At 31.4% G+C, this 18,529-nt stretch overlaps 1 protein-coding gene and 1 pseudogene across 2 annotated transcripts; one reads left to right on the top strand and one right to left on the bottom strand.

Moving 5' to 3' along the window:
- Positions 1-8,406: 8,406 nt before the first annotated feature.
- Positions 8,407-12,126, bottom strand: LOC120161096 (annotated as a pseudogene).
- Positions 12,127-14,550: 2,424 nt separating this feature from the next.
- Positions 14,551-18,186, top strand: LOC120161291 (diacylglycerol lipase-beta-like). 2 transcript variants are annotated; one of them, XM_039171567.1, is made up of 8 exons: positions 14,551-14,690; positions 14,934-15,254; positions 15,457-15,656; positions 15,752-16,102; positions 16,252-16,452; positions 16,607-16,677; positions 17,281-17,420; positions 17,760-18,186. In XM_039171567.1, exons 1-8 carry the CDS (start codon positions 14,651-14,653, stop codon positions 18,098-18,100), a joined length of 1,665 nt encoding a protein of 554 aa, XP_039027498.1. In that variant the 5' UTR covers positions 14,551-14,650; the 3' UTR covers positions 18,101-18,186. The 2 variants fall into 2 exon arrangements, with proteins under 2 accessions (XP_039027498.1, XP_039027497.1); XM_039171566.1 differs by having other exon boundaries at positions 17,757-18,186.
- The last annotated feature ends 343 nt before the right edge of the window (positions 18,187-18,529 follow it).

Raw genomic sequence — 18,529 nt, 5'->3', positions numbered from 1 at the left:
AGATTTCGACCATCAGATAAATTTCGAAAAGTTTTAAGGTAAAATTTATAGGTATGAAGAATACAGATAAATTAATCTCCAATGATTGTTGTTATTGCTTAATATTTTTCTAATGCAGGCCCAAGGCAGATATTTCGATTCCCAAAGTATTATTATTATTTTTAAATCAATTAAACACTTTAATGAATTTTAGGGAATATAAAATATTAATAATATTTTTAGAAAGTTTTTTTTTGATAAAATTAAAACTGCTAATTTAATTAAAACATTAAACAGCTAAAATTACGATGAAAGTTTATAACCATAAGTATAAACTGAAAATATAATTATAACTTTTTTATAATTATTGACATAATAAATTAGTCACTTGATATTATATGAAGATTAAAGAAAAAGTCAAAAATCCAACCAAAAATCTTAACAAAATATAGGTAAGATTTGATTGCATCGGCAAACTAATCACAAAATGGGCTTAAATTATAGAAAGACAGCTGATAACTGCAAATTAGAAAGAATACTATCCATGAACGCAAATCGCGTATTTAATCCAATTTGAGGGTAAAAAAACAAGAAAAATAAGTATGATAAAAAAATAAGTGACATTTTGATTAGTCGATGCAACATCAATTCTATCTCTATCTCTGAGAGAGAGAAAATAAATGAAAAAAACAACCAAACGATCGATAAAGAAAAACGAAACGTGACATAAAGACAAAAATACTTGTCATAAAGACATAATTATTAAAAACTAAAAAACAAATGAGAAGCAAATATATAACATAAAAAAGTAAAGAAAAAATAAATAAAAAATAGACTATAGGCGGCCAACACCAAAACTGATGTACTCGCTTACCAAACAAAAATATAAGAAAAGTAACAAGCAACTCTTATGGCACGAACTAACTTACCTCAATGGTTAAAGAAATTATTATTATTCCTAGATATCACATATTCAAGCACCAACGAATGCAAGCGTGATTGAAGGTTCATTATCAAATAATTAAATATAATTATAATATATATTACTTTGTAATTCCATTAGATTAAATAAAAAAAATCTGACAAGAAGCAAAGCTTGAACAGAATAGTTACAAAAAGTGAAAGGTGAAACTATAAATTATGGTTCATATCTATCATTTTGGAATTGAATACAATATTTTTTTTTTACTAAAAGTAAAGAAGTACCCTATGGTTTTATTAAGCTGATAACAAGTGAAAAAATCAATAGATAAATGTAAAGTGGAATTAATTAATTGATCAAAGTGTTTGAATAAAATGGGAAAGCATCCACCTAAACGACATTTTTGAAAAAGGATAAGTGCCCATCATCATGTTCTTTGAATTCATCTGTCGTGTTTAGTTAATTTTCCAAAGAAAGAAAGAACAAAAATCATCCATGCAAGAAAGGACTATAATTATTTATCACAAGGGGCGTGCTTTACGTCGCTGTTTCAGCCAACAGTATTGTCTACATTCAGACTCCCTACTCACCTATCATTATCATATTTTAAATTAAATCTTATAATTAATTGTACGAGATTTTAAATTCTTTAAACAACAATTCAAGGTTTAAATTCTACCCTCAAACAAATTATTTTAGTAATTAATAAATTGTTGTTAGTCTTAAGATATCGGGTTTGAATATTGTGTATGCATAGATGTATAAACTTTTATTGTCAAAATAGTTGAGAGTTTTTGAATAAATATTTTCTTGCATTCACCTAAACTAATAAAAAAATAAATTTTAGTGTTAAAAAAATTAAATTAAGAGGATTATTCTCATACAAATGTATATGTAGTGTTCGAATGAAATAATCGATTAATATTAATGATTATAATTTTTTTTACCGTTTCTAAACCCTTCAAGCTACATATTCACATGATTAACTAGATCTATTTACATACAATTATTTTAAATAGATAATGAAGATTGAAGAAGAAGAGATTTAAATAATTCATATGATTATCTTCAAAATTTATATTGAAAGGTAGGGATGTAATAAAATTTTATCCCGAACCACCACATTTGCTTATAGACAAATGCTTGGTGGCGAATTAGGGCATGAAGGAGCTTAAAACAAAATTTATCATAAAAAGGAAAAAAATATTAAAATTAAAATGCTTAATTAGATATTAACTGTAAACGTCGAAATAATTAAACTAGAGTAAATTTAACCTTTTTTATGAAAAAGTCAAAACATAAATTTATCATTATTAATTTACCATGAACTAAAAAAAATTCTACAACGATCGTCGAGTGTGGATGAGCACTGTTAACGATGAACACATTAAATTAATTTATAAAACATTAAATTATAAAGTATTAAACGTATAATTATAAATTAGATAAAAATATAAATGTAACTTAATTAAAATACAGTATTTACAAAACATTAGTTTTTAGGGTAAATTATAACATTGACCATCTAACTATTTACCTATTTTACTTTAATCGTCGATTTTTCAATTTTGTCAATCAGGTCACATAACTATTTAAATATTATCAATCAAGCCATCAACTTTTAAATATTAACAGAGGAGATGTCATAACAGTGAATAAAATTTATATAACTACACATTTAGTACTCATTACTTACACATTCTATTAATTTTGTTCTAACTTCTAATTAATTCAACAAATTTAATTCTCAATCAGATAGTGACATGTGTCACCATGTGATTATAATTTTTTCTTAATATTTTTATTTAATTTAATAAATTTTCAATCCAATTAAATGGTGTCACTTGTCATCAATTGACTGAATAGAAAATAAATTGTAGCAAACACCCCAACCATTGGGCTACACCATTTAAATGACAAACATATCATGACATAATATATATATATATATATATATATATATAGTTAATGGCAACAAAAAAAGGAAAAAATGACCTAATAAGAACTCCAACATGGAATAATTGAATAATACAATAATATGACATATATACACAAATATTATAACTGAATGATATGTGAATGCATTTTATTTATATTTTAAATCATTTTAATGAAAAAATAAAAATAATTTTAATATATTATAATTGAAATATAATGAAGAACTTCATTGACTTAGAATTTTCTTGATAGTTGAGGGCTTATCATAATAAGCATTTTAATTTATGCATTGACTTGTTTATATCCCAATTAGAGTAAGAATTTTATATTTGATTATTCATTCAATAGATATTTGAATACAATTTTAGGGGAAACTTAATTTTACTGAGTTAGTCTATTTTAGTATAAAATTGTTAAATAAGATTAAAATCCAATCGACGTTATAATATTTTAAAATATAAGATATGATATATTTCAATTCAATAAAATTAGAATAATGAAGACAATTTATTAATTTAAAACATGTAAAATGATACATTTCAATTCAAAAAAATTAGAATAATGAAGACAATTTATTAATTTAAAATATGTAAAATGATACATTTCAATTATGACATTTTAAATTCACTTTTATTTTAATTTTTAGATTAAATGTGATTTAAAATATAAATAAAACATATTCATTTATTAATCAATTATAATATTTGTTATATATATATATATAATATTTTTCATATTATTCAATTATTTTATGGTTGAGTCCTTATAAGGTCATTTATTACCATTAACTATATTATAAATTATATAGATTATGTTCTGTATACTAAATAAATTTAGGGGTTAGAGTGTTTAGTTTTTTGGCTGTGTCTCAGGTTCAAACCCCACCAGCAACGGTTATTGATTTAATTTAATTTTTATTCATTCAATCGGAGACACGTTGCACCATTTGATTAGATGAAAAATTTATTAAATAAAAAATATTTTAAAAAATATCCAATCACACAGTGACACATGCCACCATCGGATTGAAGATTGAATTTATTGAATTAAATAAAAGTTAGGACCAAATTGATAGAATGTGTAAGTAATGCGGACTAAATGTGCAATCATACAAATTTTATTAACTGTCATGTCATCTCCTTCGTTAACATTTAATGGAAAGTGACTTGATTGACAAGATTTAAATAGTTATATGATCTGGTTGACAAAATAAAAAATCGGCAGTTAAAATGAAAGGGGTAAATAGTTAGGTGGTCAATGATATAATTTATGTTAAAAATTAATGTTTTATAAATATTATATTTTAATTAAATTACATTTAATTTTTTAACTAATTTATTATTATACGTTTAATATTTTATAATTTAATTTAATGATATTAATTATTAACGGTGCTCGTCGAGAATGTGACAGCATCATCATAAATTAAAATGGTTGCCAATCCCTAGATTCACCCTTATCCATGGCGTCTTCATTGCATTGTTGTCGAAGAAATTAAACTAGAGTAAATCTCTTAGTAATTAAACTAATTATTTATATATTTTATTAAATTATTAATCGAGTTGATGTTATTAGTGAATTCAATATTAATTTAACTAGTTAAAAATAATTATATAAAATATTATTAAATTATGACTCTTATTTTAAATTAATTGTTAAACTTTAAAATATTTTTTATTAGTCTTTAAATTATATTTTAAAGATATTTATATTAGCCCTCAACCTATATATATATGGTCATTTAACCCTTATACTAATATGTCATTTAACTTTATTGTTTAAAAAATTAATACTTTATATTTTTAAGATCATGAAAATTAAACCTGTGATCTAAAAATTCTCAAATTATTTTTAGTTTTGATTATTTTTAAAATTTAAATTATTAGCATTGAATCAAGTTCAATTAGAAGCACAATAAGATTATAATTCACATATATGCTATAAGAAATTCACATTCACTTTTACGTGTCACTTAGGGTTTCAGTGATGGAACGGCCGATAAATTATAATAATAGTTTGATTTATTAAAAAAGACGATAAATTATAATCTAACATCAAAATTACGGAACATACGGGAAAGTTGAATGGATGGGATTTGTTTGAAAAATTGAATATAAAAATGCAAGTAGTTTTGGTAGCATAGATGGTGGCATTGGCATTTGGCATATTGCATGCATTTGGGCAAAGCAAGCAATTATAGTCCATTGCTTCCCACGTGACTTATAACAGTGGTGAGGTAAGTGCATGAATCTTATCTATCTGTTTCTACACTTCCTATAAAACTAATCGTAGTTGCCGCCAACTTCTTTGCATTTTTTCTTTCGTCTTCAATTAGATAAGCATAGGAGATCTTTTGTTTTCTTCGCGACTTGGGTAGCCGTCGTTCAGATTCGTTCCAGACATTTTTGAAATTTGAATGAAAATTTAAAAACAATTTTTTTATAAAATAAATATATGTTATTTTATTTTTAATAATTAATTTAATATTATATTAATAAATAATAAAAAAATGATTGAATTTTTTCAAATATTGTTTTCATTGTTTCGGTAAGAAAATACCTTAAATACAACTAAAAGAATAAAAAAAAATATACGTATGATTTGGAGTTTGATTTTGAAAATAAATAAATAAATAAATATTTGATAAATTGAAGAATGAGATTTGAAAAAACTATTAGATTTAATTCTAAATTAAATGAATTAATGTGAGAGATGGAAAAAATGATGGGAAATTGAGATTTCTACGGAATTGAAAAAAATTAGAGGTCTTAATTATAAAAATAGAAAGTGGGATTAGAAAAATTAAGAACCTCACTATAAATTAAAAAGTAGAATTAAACAAAATATTAAAAATCTCAACTATAAAAATAGCAAGTGAGATTGAAAACATTAGGGACCTCAATATTAATGTAAAAGTAGAATTAAAAATCTTAATTATAAAATTAAAAATCTCAACTATAAAAATATAATAATATTTTTTATCTTTAAAATTTATATATTCTATTAATTTAGTTTTTTATTAATCCCGATTAGTATAAGATAATATATGTTCAAATAATATCAAGCAATCATTTAACATTAAAAGTTTATACTTTGACATTTATGACGTATAAACCCAGAACCTCAAAGAAAAAATTCAATTTATGAACCAAAAAAGGTCACTTAGTTGGTTCTATTAATTTAATCTTAATTTAAAACAATTCCATAAATTTAACTCTTAATATTTAAAAATCATATCTAATTATCCTATTTTTTCCCCCTTTTCCTTAAAATTTTCTTAAAAACTCAAACTTAAAATTGCTATTAAACTTGAACGATGAATATGGATTCAAAAATTAAAAGCAAACCCATAATGTTTTTTTAGGGTAAACTACTTCAAATACCACTCACCTTTAGGTTCGGGCTCGTTTATGACACCAACATTTCAAATTTTACCAATTTTAACACTAACGTTTAAGTTTAACTGCAATTATGCCACTCCTCCGTTAATGGCTTAACGACATAATGACATGGCACCTCCGCGCCCTGACGTTGCTGACGTGACTCCCTCACCAAAACGACGTCGTTTTGGCATGTCTGTGTTTGTACTAAAAAACCTCAAAATGACGTAATTTTGTTTAAGAAAATTTAGTAAACAAATCATTTTGAAGGATTTGAACCTATAACCTTTTGAAATAAAGGTTAATACTTAACTACTATGCCAACTTAAATTTTTTGATATAATTCTATAAACATAATATACATAACATGACTCAGCATTCTAAAAGTTAATTTATAAACAACCCATGAAATTATTAAAATTCCCAAAAACACCTTAAATTCCAAAAAATCTAAAAAAACTCCTAAATTCCTAAAAATCCCAAAAACATTTAGGGAGTCAATAACATAATATATTTGAACAGTTTGATACATTGAACTTGAGTTATTGATTTAATTCCCTATGAAGCATGTTCTAAATGCTCATTTGGAGTCAATAACATAAGTGACATCAATAGTGTTTGTGTTTAAAGTATAGTAAATAACATGAAAATCTTGAATTTTTATGTTGTTTTAATGATTCTAATTTAATTTTAATGTTTTATAATTATTGGTAAAATATTATAAGTGATTAGGTTTAATTTTCCGGTCACTAGGAGGGTTAATCTTGTGTTTTAAGTCGAAAACAGTGTGCTGTTTGGAATCTGTTTTCTGCCCAATTTTACAAAATGTGTAATTTAGTCCATAAACCAAAATTGTTTAAAATGAGGTCTAATTTATACTCCTTTTATTTTGGAAATTTGCAGAATGATTTTTAAATTTAATTATATCAGTTTACTGAAAGTTCCAGATTATTATGTAAACTTTATAATTAAGTGGTTAAGAACATTTTTCTAATTAGTGCAATTAAGATCAATATCTTAAAAGTTTATTTTTTGGGTTGATAATCAAATTATATATATTTAAGTGGTTAAAAATATTTGAAATAAGTCAAATAAAATTTATTATGTGCATTCAAAAGTAAACAATTTGATATTAATAGTTTTCATCATGATTAAATTATCATATTTCGAATATAATATATATTATAATAAAATAAACTATAATGAGTATACGTAAAAATTATGGTAAACTACTTCATATACCACCCATATTTAGGCTCAGACTTGTTTATGATCTTTTGGAATTTTTAGGAGTTTAGGAGTTTTTTGAGATTTTCTGAAATTTAAGTTTTTTTTTTTAAATTTTAATAATTTCATGGGTTTTTTAGAAAGTAACTTTTAGAATACTGAGTCATATTATATATATTATGTTTATAGAATTATATCAAAAAATTTAAGTTAGCATAGTTGTTAAGTATTAATCTTTATTTCAAAAGGTTATCGGTTCAAATCCCTTTAAATGCATTATTTATTAAATTTTCTCTCGTTTTGAGGTTTTTTAGCACCAACACAATCATGCCAAAATGATGTTGTTTTGGTGAGGGAGCTACGTTAGCAATGTCACGGCGCGGAGGTGCCATGTCATCGTGTCATTAAGTCATTAAAGGAGGGAGTGGCATAATTGTAGTTAAACTTAAATGTTAGTGTTAAAATTGACAAAATTAAAATGTTGGTGTCATAAACGAGCCCGAATCTAAAGGTGAGTGGTATTTAAAGTAATTTATCCTATTTTTTATATACTTGTCATCTTAAACCCAAAAGGCATCAACAATTCTCATATCCTCATTGTCTTGCGCAACCATTTCTATGACTTTTAACGGAGCTTTATCAATATCAAGAATAATCAAGAAAACCGATTCACGAAACACGTAAACCCACAATCCTCAATTTACCTTCAATCTCACTGTTAATATAATATCCCATCATTTCACTCAATTACCTAACCATGAAACTCCACCTTCACCATCTCACTACCTCAAAGTTACCACTTACTCAAAACAATCGTCGCTATTAACATTCGATACGTAAATCTCATCGAATTCCCTCACACGCACGCCAGCACCTCCATCTTTGATACCCTTGGATCAACGTCGTGGTCCCATAATCCCGCTTTGTGATAATGGAGCACAAGCTACTAATACCACACGTCTATAGTATAAAGCTGGCTAAATTCTGGGTAACAGGAGCACATGGTTCCGAATTTCTTAATGCAAGACTATTTTGTGGCGAAGGAAAGAGCTTCGCGGGAACCTGGTTACTGGATGTACCATGAAATTTCATCTTTAACTCTTCGAGAATACATTGAGCTCGGAATTCATCTTTTGCACTTGGTCCGTGGCCTTCCCACGCATCGGTTACTTGCAGCTGGAATTCAACTGCAAGGGTATAGCTGCAACATCCGAGAAAACGAATTTTCAGATCCAAAAGCCAATATACATTTAGAGAACAGATTCATTTCAGTTGATGTTGCCAAAGAAGGCGAGGCATATGCTTGTACATCTATACGTGCATCATTGTGAAACTTTTGAACATGTATCAGTGTAACATGCATGGAAGTTTCCTATAGCAACATTAAAATCTAGATTCTTCTAAAACCGAGTTATAAGTCCATTATTGAAACTCGAACTTTTCACCTACAACGCCTTGAAAATTCGGTTTCTCTCCCTTTTCTTGTATGGCCATGAACAGGTTTCGCTTCAGCACAGCCCTAGGATATATCTCACGGCCAGGTACCCCTAAACGTGACTCACAATCATTTCTAATTATTTACCTTGGAAAACCATTTTATCCATTCTTTAACTCAAATGCCAATAGAAAAATGATTAAAATGTAAATAAACAATTAATGATAAGGTAAACCTTTTTTTTGCAAGTTTAGGTAAATATAACAGAAGCATATTTGTGATGCAACTGCAACAATATTGAACCAGTAAAAGCATGATGCATTGAGAAAAAACGAACACCTTACCTTCCCATTGCACTATATGCTTTGGAAAGATTCTGGCAAGTTTCAATCGAATCGGCATGGGGAGGACCAAGAGAGACGTCCATGATGTCCTTTGCAACTGCAAACATCTGTGCTGCTGACTGAGGCCTCTCTAATTCCAAATATGCTGCCCCTAAATTGTTGTAAATATACCCGACCCCGAAATGCTTGGAGCCAAAGCACTCCTTTAATCTCTCAGCTGCACTCTCCAAGTAAGGGATTGCCTGTGAAACCTCGCCTTTCAACAAGAGTAACCACCCTATCCTAGCGGAAACACTTCCCTCAGAATGCTGCTCTTGAGGTTGCTTCTCAAGTAAAGCCGATGTTCTCTTCAACAATGAAATTGCAGCCTCAACCTCATTCATAGTCTCATATAGCATTGATATCTCAGAGTATGCCTCTGCAACTTCAATCGGAGAAGCTGCCTTTTTCTTGTCGAGAACTCCATAAGCAATCTCCAAATACTTCTTCGAGTCTGTAATTTTTTCCTGATGACAGAGCCTTTCCCATCGAAATAAACACCAGAGCTCGATTCTCACTGTCTTTCTCCGTCTGCTGAACTATACCTTTCAAAGTATTAATCGCCTCATTGTATTTTCCCAATGCGATCTGCATATTAGCAACATCAATTTCCGCACGAAACAACACAGAACTCAGACCCCAATTCTTCAAAACCTTTCGCGACAATTCGTTCAGTTCCAACGCTTTCTCGTGCTCCTCCATACCAGTATAAATAACCCCAAGAATCCTCCTATCATGTGCAACCTCCACCGAATTATGGCCCAAATCCTCCATATGAATCTCCAACGCCTTCAAACCTAAAGGTAAGGCCTCCTTAAAGTTCAAAACCGAAACATAAGCTTCGTCCAAATCCCTATACGCCACTCCCAATTCCTTACAATCCTTCTCCAGAGTCACCTCCTTAATTTCCACAGCCTTCTTAAGATGAAAAAGTGCCTCCTCTCTCCTCCCCATAGCTGTCTTCACATTCCCCCACTCAAGCTGCACGGCATGCAGCACCGGTCTGATATCCTCAATACTAACAACATCTCCTCCCTCTAATCTACCAAGCAACTTATTAGCCTTATTAAGATAGCCTAGAGTCCTAGACTATCAATTTAGGGATGGCAACGGGCCGGGTTCGGGCCGAGTATTGGTCCCCGTCCCCGTTTAAAAAACTACGGGGATTTAAACGGGAATCCCCATCGGGTAATCGAGAAAAATCGCGGGGAAACGGGTATCTCCGTTTAACATAAACGTTTATTTAAATGGGTATCGGTAGGGTTGTTCATTCGGTTAATTTGGTGGCCGAACCGACCGAACTATCATTAACCGAATTAACCAAAAAAAAAATTCTTTAACCATTAATCGAACTAAATTTTTTTTCGAAAATATTAACCGAACTGAATAAATTTCGGTTAATTTTTGAATTAACCGAAATTTTTTAGAATTTTCGAATTTAATACTAGAGAGCAGCTGTTGTTTCATTTACCAGGGAAGAACGTGATGTTGGTATAGGTCCCGAGGCTGATTTTAATATGGCTAATTCACATGCTTCGTTTTGTCAGAGGAACGTTAAAGCTTGGGTAATAAAGACAGCTTGTATGAGGTTATTGGAATGCGATGTGAAAATGAGGGTTGTTGTCGAAGAGACGAAGACAATATGCAAGTTGCATTGATTTTAAATTATGCTGGACATAATTTCCAGCTTGTCAATGCTAGTGGTGGGCTTCAGGTGTGTAATGGTGTACTGGACGAGGACCCTGCAGCAAGTACACGTTCGTTGGAAGTGGCACAATACCACCAAACCAACCAGACTTTTCCCATTTAACTAGACAATGTTTGTCTATTAAAAGATATTAAAGGTTCACACGTGATTGCAAACAAGAAGTGTAAGCACTATTTTCACGATTAAAAGAAAAAAAGAATATTATGAGACAACGAAAATTGAGGTAAATTCTAGAAATTGAAGCGGGGACGATGTTTTAAAGTGGGGCAGTATGGGGTGAAAAAAATAATAAAAAATATTTAAGGGTTAATTTAAAATATGTTATTAATATTATATATAAAAAAATAATTATTTTTAATATTTATCGGGTCGGATATCGGGCCGGGTAATCAGGTAATCGGGGCGGGGATTACCAAATCCGTCCCCGTACCCGTTTAACATAAACGGATTTTTTCCGTCCCCGTCCCCGTTTATCATCCCAAACCCAACCCGTTAAATTTGATTTTCGATTTTCCCCGTCGAATTCGAGATTTTTTTGCCATCCCTAACTATCATTAAACCTTTTCAAACTATAATTAATTGAACCCACAATTGTAAACACATTGCAACAAGTAAAGAAGGTTTACCATCTTGGTCCAATGCTTTCAGTGCTCTGTCAGCAAAAGATAGAGCCTTTTCAGGGTCTTCACCTTCTCGGTCAATTTTGAGTCCAACTTTCAAAGAAGCTATCCCCAGCTCTCTCTCATCAAAACAGGCTTCCATATCTTTATACGCTCTGATAATTTCTTCAGAGGTTTTAGCAGACTCAAAAGCTTCCTCAAGATCGGATTTTTCCCTCAGGTTCCTCTGCCTAGAGGACAATTGGGTTGATTTTTGCACAGGGATATCGAGATTACGAGATGGGTTTGTTTGGAAATGGTGGAGTCCGAAGATTAAGCCAGGGGTTTTCCCACAGGATTGAAGGCGACGACCGGTTGAGTGAAGCGATGAAGAAGAAGAAGAAAAAAACGACGATGATGGAGAATGATAAGAAATGTGATTTGTCAAGAGTGTAGGAGCAGCCTTCATGATTCTTTGACGATTGAAATTTGAAAAGAGTAAAATTGACGCCTTCTTCATCTTGAAATTGTGAAGCTTTCTGTATATTTTGGCAAGGTTTCGTATTTCATGGTTTTTTTTTGTAAACCCCTTAAAACCTGCTTAACAGGAACAGCATTGACACGTCGTCGTTTAGTTTCTAGTCTTCCTATTTGGTGTAAACCCTTGTTTAGATATGTAGCCTGCAAAAGAAGCCCTTTTCAACACTAATTACTAATGCTTATTTGATCAAATGAATCTCAGGGACCTGAAGTTGAAGCTTCAAGATGTGACCGCGGCCGATCCTCATAATGGTGTAGCCAGTATTCTTCATCTCTCGTTTCATTATGTGCTACGCTGGTCGACACCCGATAATCACCATGCTGTTGCTCAACTGGTTCGAATGCTCTCGTTGCAGTGTCTCCACTGCGACTTGTCATATTGGTGAGGTGGACAGGTATAATACCAATCTAGAAGATACAGGTGACGCTTTTGAACAACATGGATTAGCCATGAAGACCCCAAATTGTAGCCGGTTCCCGGAATATTCTGTAGCCACAATTTACTTGGAGAACAAGCATGGTCTAGCTCCTTGTCCTTGCAACTTTTGCTCCCCGAAAATTCTAATGCTTGACAAGAACTGTTTGCACCAAAGGACCTTTCTGGCTATAGTAGCAGTAGAGCTGCTCGAAAAACAAGTCCAAATCAGCAATCGGTTCCACATTCATATTGGTGTCCTTTCTTCAACTCTTCTATGTTGTAATGTGAATTTGAATTTCTGAATCCAGATTTCATTGCTATATAAATTTTGTTAATGGAATGCATATGTTAGGTATAAAGTTAGTTAAGAGTCAATATTACAATGTATTTTTAAGGTAAGGACACATGAATTTCAAATAAAAAAAATACCTATAAGTTGTTCAAATTTACTTAACAAATCCAGGAATGTAATTCCTGGCCAATTTGAGTCAACCAAAGATTTTAATATCAACTAAAATAAAAACAAACCGTTTAAAAAGCAAATGTTAACTAAATTCTATCCATATAAATGATAACAGAAATATAGAGTAGGTTGAGATTATCAATTTTTACGATAAATGTAAAAGGTTTAATTAGGGATGCATTTAAGTTTTCTTAGAAATAGCTAAAACGAAAGCATAAGGCAATCTCCAGTCTTCATCTCTACTCTACAGCATCTCTATCTCTACTCTAAAGATGAAACAGTAATTTATCTCCAGCACTATCTCTACATTACCATCAACTCTACTTTATTCACAATATTTAACTATTATAATATTAATTTTGCAAATATAAAATAAAACATATATATTTCTAATAAATATCAAGATAAAAAGCATAAATAAAACATTCATAAATAACATTACGAAAATACAAATAAATATGAAAATTACAATTCATAATAACAATTCAAAAAAACATAAGTTATATAATTATATATTTTAATTCTCGGAATTAAAATATTCATTCCACAAATGCTCAATTAGTGCATTAATCTACTTGAATTTAAAAAAAAATCAGAAAAATTACAAAAATCAGAAAATAAAAAAATTAGTATGTTTATTTATCTAATTTCAATGTTTTTTTATCTATCTTGCAATTTAATCTACTTGAATTTAAAAAAATCAAAAAATTAAAAAAAAGAAAAGGAATTGTAGCGCAGCTATAATGCCGCGCCAGATGTAGTGCGCACTGTAGCAATTCTCCAAAGTGGAGATGTTTTTGGCGATGGGTTGGAGGCTGTTTTTTCTCCAAAGTGGAGATATTCTTCAATTGTAGCGCAGCGTTGGAGATGCCCTAAAATTCTAGAGGATATCAAATTGTAAATTTTCAATTATACTAATTTTAAATTTAGGATTTTTAGAGGACTATAAAAGGTTTATAGCATATCTACAAATTATAAAACTTGATAATTATTTAAAAATTGTCTAAATTTGCTCTATCAGAATTGATTAAAATACGAATCTTCAAAAAATAATCTGAAAGGGCCCAAAGTTAAGGGAATGATGTACCTGAAAAAACCAAGCTCGAAAAAATTTGAATCCTAATTAATTTGAACACAAACGGATGTAGAATCAAAATGACTTAAATTCGAATGCAGTACGATTCTAGCTCATTCAGTCCTATCATTTGCCATCTTTTAAATATAGTGATGTAACACGAATCAAATGATCTCAATAGTTGAAAGAATATTTATTATATCTAGAGATCTCATGTTCAAGCATAGCGTCTATAGAAGTGTTTGAGCATTTATTGTTAAAAGGTTAATATTTAAATTTTGTAGTCCTAGTAATTTTTGGGCCCTGAACCTGCTTACATGGGGTTGATTTAATATTATTATATTGAAACTTGTTGTTTAATTCAGAAGAGTGTTGGACGTAGTTTTAGGTCCAAAAACATTCTCTGTCTTATGGCCCAAAATCTCTGATTAAAAAAAGACTAATGGGCCAGAAACCAGTCTCAGAAATACGTACTCGCCGCCATGGAGCATGGCCAAGCGCCGCCTCTGAAGTTCGTCCAGAACCACCGTTTTTATTCATTTCCAAGAACAACCCATTTCTCTCTTTACCTGTATCTTCGTTAATGGCTAATCAATATTGCAAACGCTTCTTACGCCAGCTTTGTAAGTATTTTGCTTCAGCTCTTCTTTATCAATCATTTAAAACTTAAACCTTTCACACTTTTGTCTAATGCATTTTCTATCTGTGTTTTTTATTAAAAAACCAGACCTTTAGTAAAACGCTTAGCTTTCTCTGCAGTTGTGATGCAAACAGAGTGAAATTTCTTGAAGCTTTACAAGGAAAAATTCAATCTTTTTGTTCTTATTTTGATACTGTATTTCTTGGTTTTGTATTTGTGGGTGTAGATAATACCAACATTTTGATTAGAAGGCAGAAACTTTATGGTAGATTTGTGAATGGTATACTTAACCGCTGTCAGTCACAGTGGTCAAACTCAGATGGGATAAAAGAACTGAATAAGGAGACAGAGGCAAAAAACGTGGCTCGAGTTTCTTTGAAGGCTGAAGTTGATAAGAAAGCCGAATCCGATGTTGATACCAGGTTTTTCAAGTTTAGTTCCGGTGATGAAGATAATGTTGATACTACCAAGTGGAAGTTAGAGCTTGCTTGGCTCACAAAGGCTCTTGAACCAGCTCTACAATTGTGTAGGTGGGCTCTGCCAATAGGTCTGTTTTATGTCAATTCTCGTCCCAGAATCTTGTTTTAGCAAAGTTAGTCACTGCATTGTTATTAGTAGTTTTTTCGAAACTCAAGATCAAGACTCGAACTATATATTAGGTAGCTATGAAGTTTCATTGCATCTTGAGTAGCAATTGGTTTTTGGTTTAGTGGCTAAAAGGGTCTATTATATCGAATTTGTCTATGCAGGAAATGAAGTAGGGGATAAGCCCCCGTCCAGCACTCGATCAGTCTCGGAAATCATATCTAGCATTCAGAAGAGTAAGACTGTCATTGAAGGTTGGAGCTTGAGTGATCTTACTATAGGCCTATATCTTATTTACCTCCGTCAGGCATCTTTGAATCCGTTCGAGGATGTTAAGGGTGTGAAGATCACATCAGATTCCATTGTAATTGCTGAACGCACTAAATGCATCTGCAAAAGGTTTTATTTTATCTTGGTAGATATGATAAAGGGTCTTATTAAGATGGTTTTGTGATGTAGGTCCAAGATCTGATATACCATATGGAACTAGCAAGAGGATGTTATAAGAGCAATGCTGCCATCCTTGCAAGGACCAGCATGCTTAGAGAAAGCAATGTTTTGAAATTTGTTAAGGACTCTAGCGTAATGAGGCCTGGATATTATATAGGAATTGATCCTCGAAAGAAACTTGTAATATTTGGAATCCGTGGAACTCATACTGTCTACGACCTTATTACTGATATTGTTACATCAAGTGATGGAGATGTTACATTTGAAGGCTACTCAACTCACTTTGGCACGGCTGAAGCTGCTCGATGGTTTCTTCACCATGAAATAGGGACAATTAGGAAGTGCTTGGAGAAATATGAGGTAATTAACTTACTATATCATTTTTTTGGATTTAATCCATTTTAGGCCTCTCTAAGCGTTCCTGTCCTTTGCTTCCCCTTTCGATATACTTGCTAATTTTAAACCCAAGTTCTATTTTCGTTCTTGTAGTGAACCTACTTCATTTACAGGGATATAGGTTAAGGCTGGTGGGGCATTCACTTGGAGCTGCGACGGCTTCTTTATTGGCAATTATGCTTCGTAAGAAGTCAAAAAAGGAGCTTGGGTTTAGCCCTGACATCGTCTCTGCTGTCGGATTTGCGATTCCTCCTTGTGTCTCCAAAGAACTAGCTGAGACCTGCTCTGATTTTGTCACAACCATTGTAATGCAGGTAACGGCCAACTCCTCTACTTGTACATTGAACAAGCTTCTCTAGCATTGGAACATTTACTTCTATTAATTTGGTTTCCCAGTTCATTAGTTTTTCGTGCTGTATATCTTACGACTTCTGTTTCCCGATGCCCTTTGTTTCTCGTTCCGTAAAGGATGACATTGTGCCTAGACTAAGTGCAACATCTCTAGCACGGCTGAGGAAGGAAATTCTTCAAACAGACTGGTAAATATGCAAACGTTTTTTGATGAACATGCAATGTTTCTTCTTGAAGCTTCGTTAATGAGATTCGGAACAAACTAAACATGTGAATAAGATACTTGGAGGAAAAAAGCTTTTAGAGTATCCGAAATGGTGCCAACCCAATTTAGCATTGATGTCGAGGGGAAAGTTTTCATAATAAGTGTTTGCATTTACGTATTGGCTTGAATTCAAATTGTTGGAATTAGCAAACTCTTCACATTTTGGGGTTAGTCCCACCAAATTCCTCTAGTTTTATGCTAATTCAATTCAAGGGTATTAGTTTTTAAAATCGACATCCCATCCCTAAACACTCAATCGGGTAATGTGATCCGACAAATAACCGCGCTATTAAGTAACGTTAGTGTTGTTGGAGGAAAGAATGTGTTTGAATGTAACAGTGTAGCTAGAGTAGAATAACCCACAGCAGGAAACTGATCTTTCTTGTTTTGATTTTTATTACATATCTTGTATAGAAGTGACGATTGTTTGTCAGGTTAAGGTATTCTGGTTTTTCGGGCTGAGATTGATATGCAGACTTCAATTTAGTCACAATGAGAATTTAATTCCATTCTTCTGTCCCAACAGGATGAGTGTAGTGGAAAAGGCAGACTGGAAAACTGTAGTAGATTTTGTTACGAATGCAAAACTGGTTGTGTCGTCTGTACAAGACGTAGCTCGGAAGCTTTCTGATTATGCACATTTTAAAAGCAGAAAAGAATCTTTTGGTAAGTGTTGCAAACTATAATCCAGTTGTTGTAGCATCCAAGTAAAATGGATACCACATTACTTGGAAAAACCTTCCTTGATGTCTTCTGTCTATCTGGTTATGTTATCTTTCCCATGTTACCTAATCTATACCTTGACTATAACGCTTGAAAGCAAGCTCTAATAGGTTTTAGGAGAAGATGCGAGTGCCGGGTTATTTACATCAATGAAGTTAACATGCAGTATCTTTGCAACTTTTAGGTCGAAAAGTTTCTGAATCGAATTTGCTTTTATCCTTCATTTACTAATTTTGAATATTTGTGTCTTCCTTGAACAAATGCTTTATTTGAACACAGAAGGTGCCATAGAAACAGAAGCAACATCTGTTCCTCAGGCCTCTAAGCTTGAAACGAAGAACGTTGTTGTACTTCAAAAGGAGGAAGGTGGCTATAAAGTGCCGTTACTTGTTCCGGGGACCGTTTACTACCTGAAGAGAAACATTGAAAGTGAGGCCGAAAGCGGTGATAACCGGGGCCAAGAATACTTCACTCTTTGGAGGAGACATCCAGGTGAACATTTCCAGAGGATAGTACTGTCGAGCAACTTAATATCGGATCACAGATGCGATAGCCATTTGTACGCTTTACGAGACGTGCTAAAAGGTTTGCCTATGTCCCATGAAGAAGAAATTTTCAGATAAGGAACAGCCTTAGATATCAAACGTCTTTTATATCCTATAAATTGTCATCAAATAAATGCATGCTGTAATATAATCCAGGCTTTTCTTATTTACTTTTTTGCATTAAATATAATAGGTATAAATAATATCAAAATTAGGTCTTAACATTTATTAAAATGATTATTTTAGTTATTTTGTTTTCAATATTTTATTTTAAGATAAAAAGTTTAACATTAAATCAAGTAGTAATTTTGGTCCTTAATCTTTATTTCTAGAGTAAATTGGCCCTCAATATTTTCATTTTAAGTTTTTTTAATCATACAAGATAGATGAGCTGGCTAATTTGTTTGCATACGAGTCTTTTCTATTTTTAGTATGAGTGGATATAAAGTAAAGTAGTGTTTGTTCAAACGTTTCTAATCATTTGACAAATTAACGCTTATACATACT

Source organism: Hibiscus syriacus, unplaced genomic scaffold, assembly GCF_006381635.1.
Source record: "Hibiscus syriacus cultivar Baekdansim isolate YM2019G1 unplaced genomic scaffold, ASM638163v2 tig00111398_pilon, whole genome shotgun sequence".
NCBI lineage: Eukaryota > Viridiplantae > Streptophyta > Magnoliopsida > Malvales > Malvaceae > Hibiscus > Hibiscus syriacus.
Note: the sequence above shows the minus strand (reverse complement) of the source record. Positions and strands in the feature narration are given on the sequence as shown.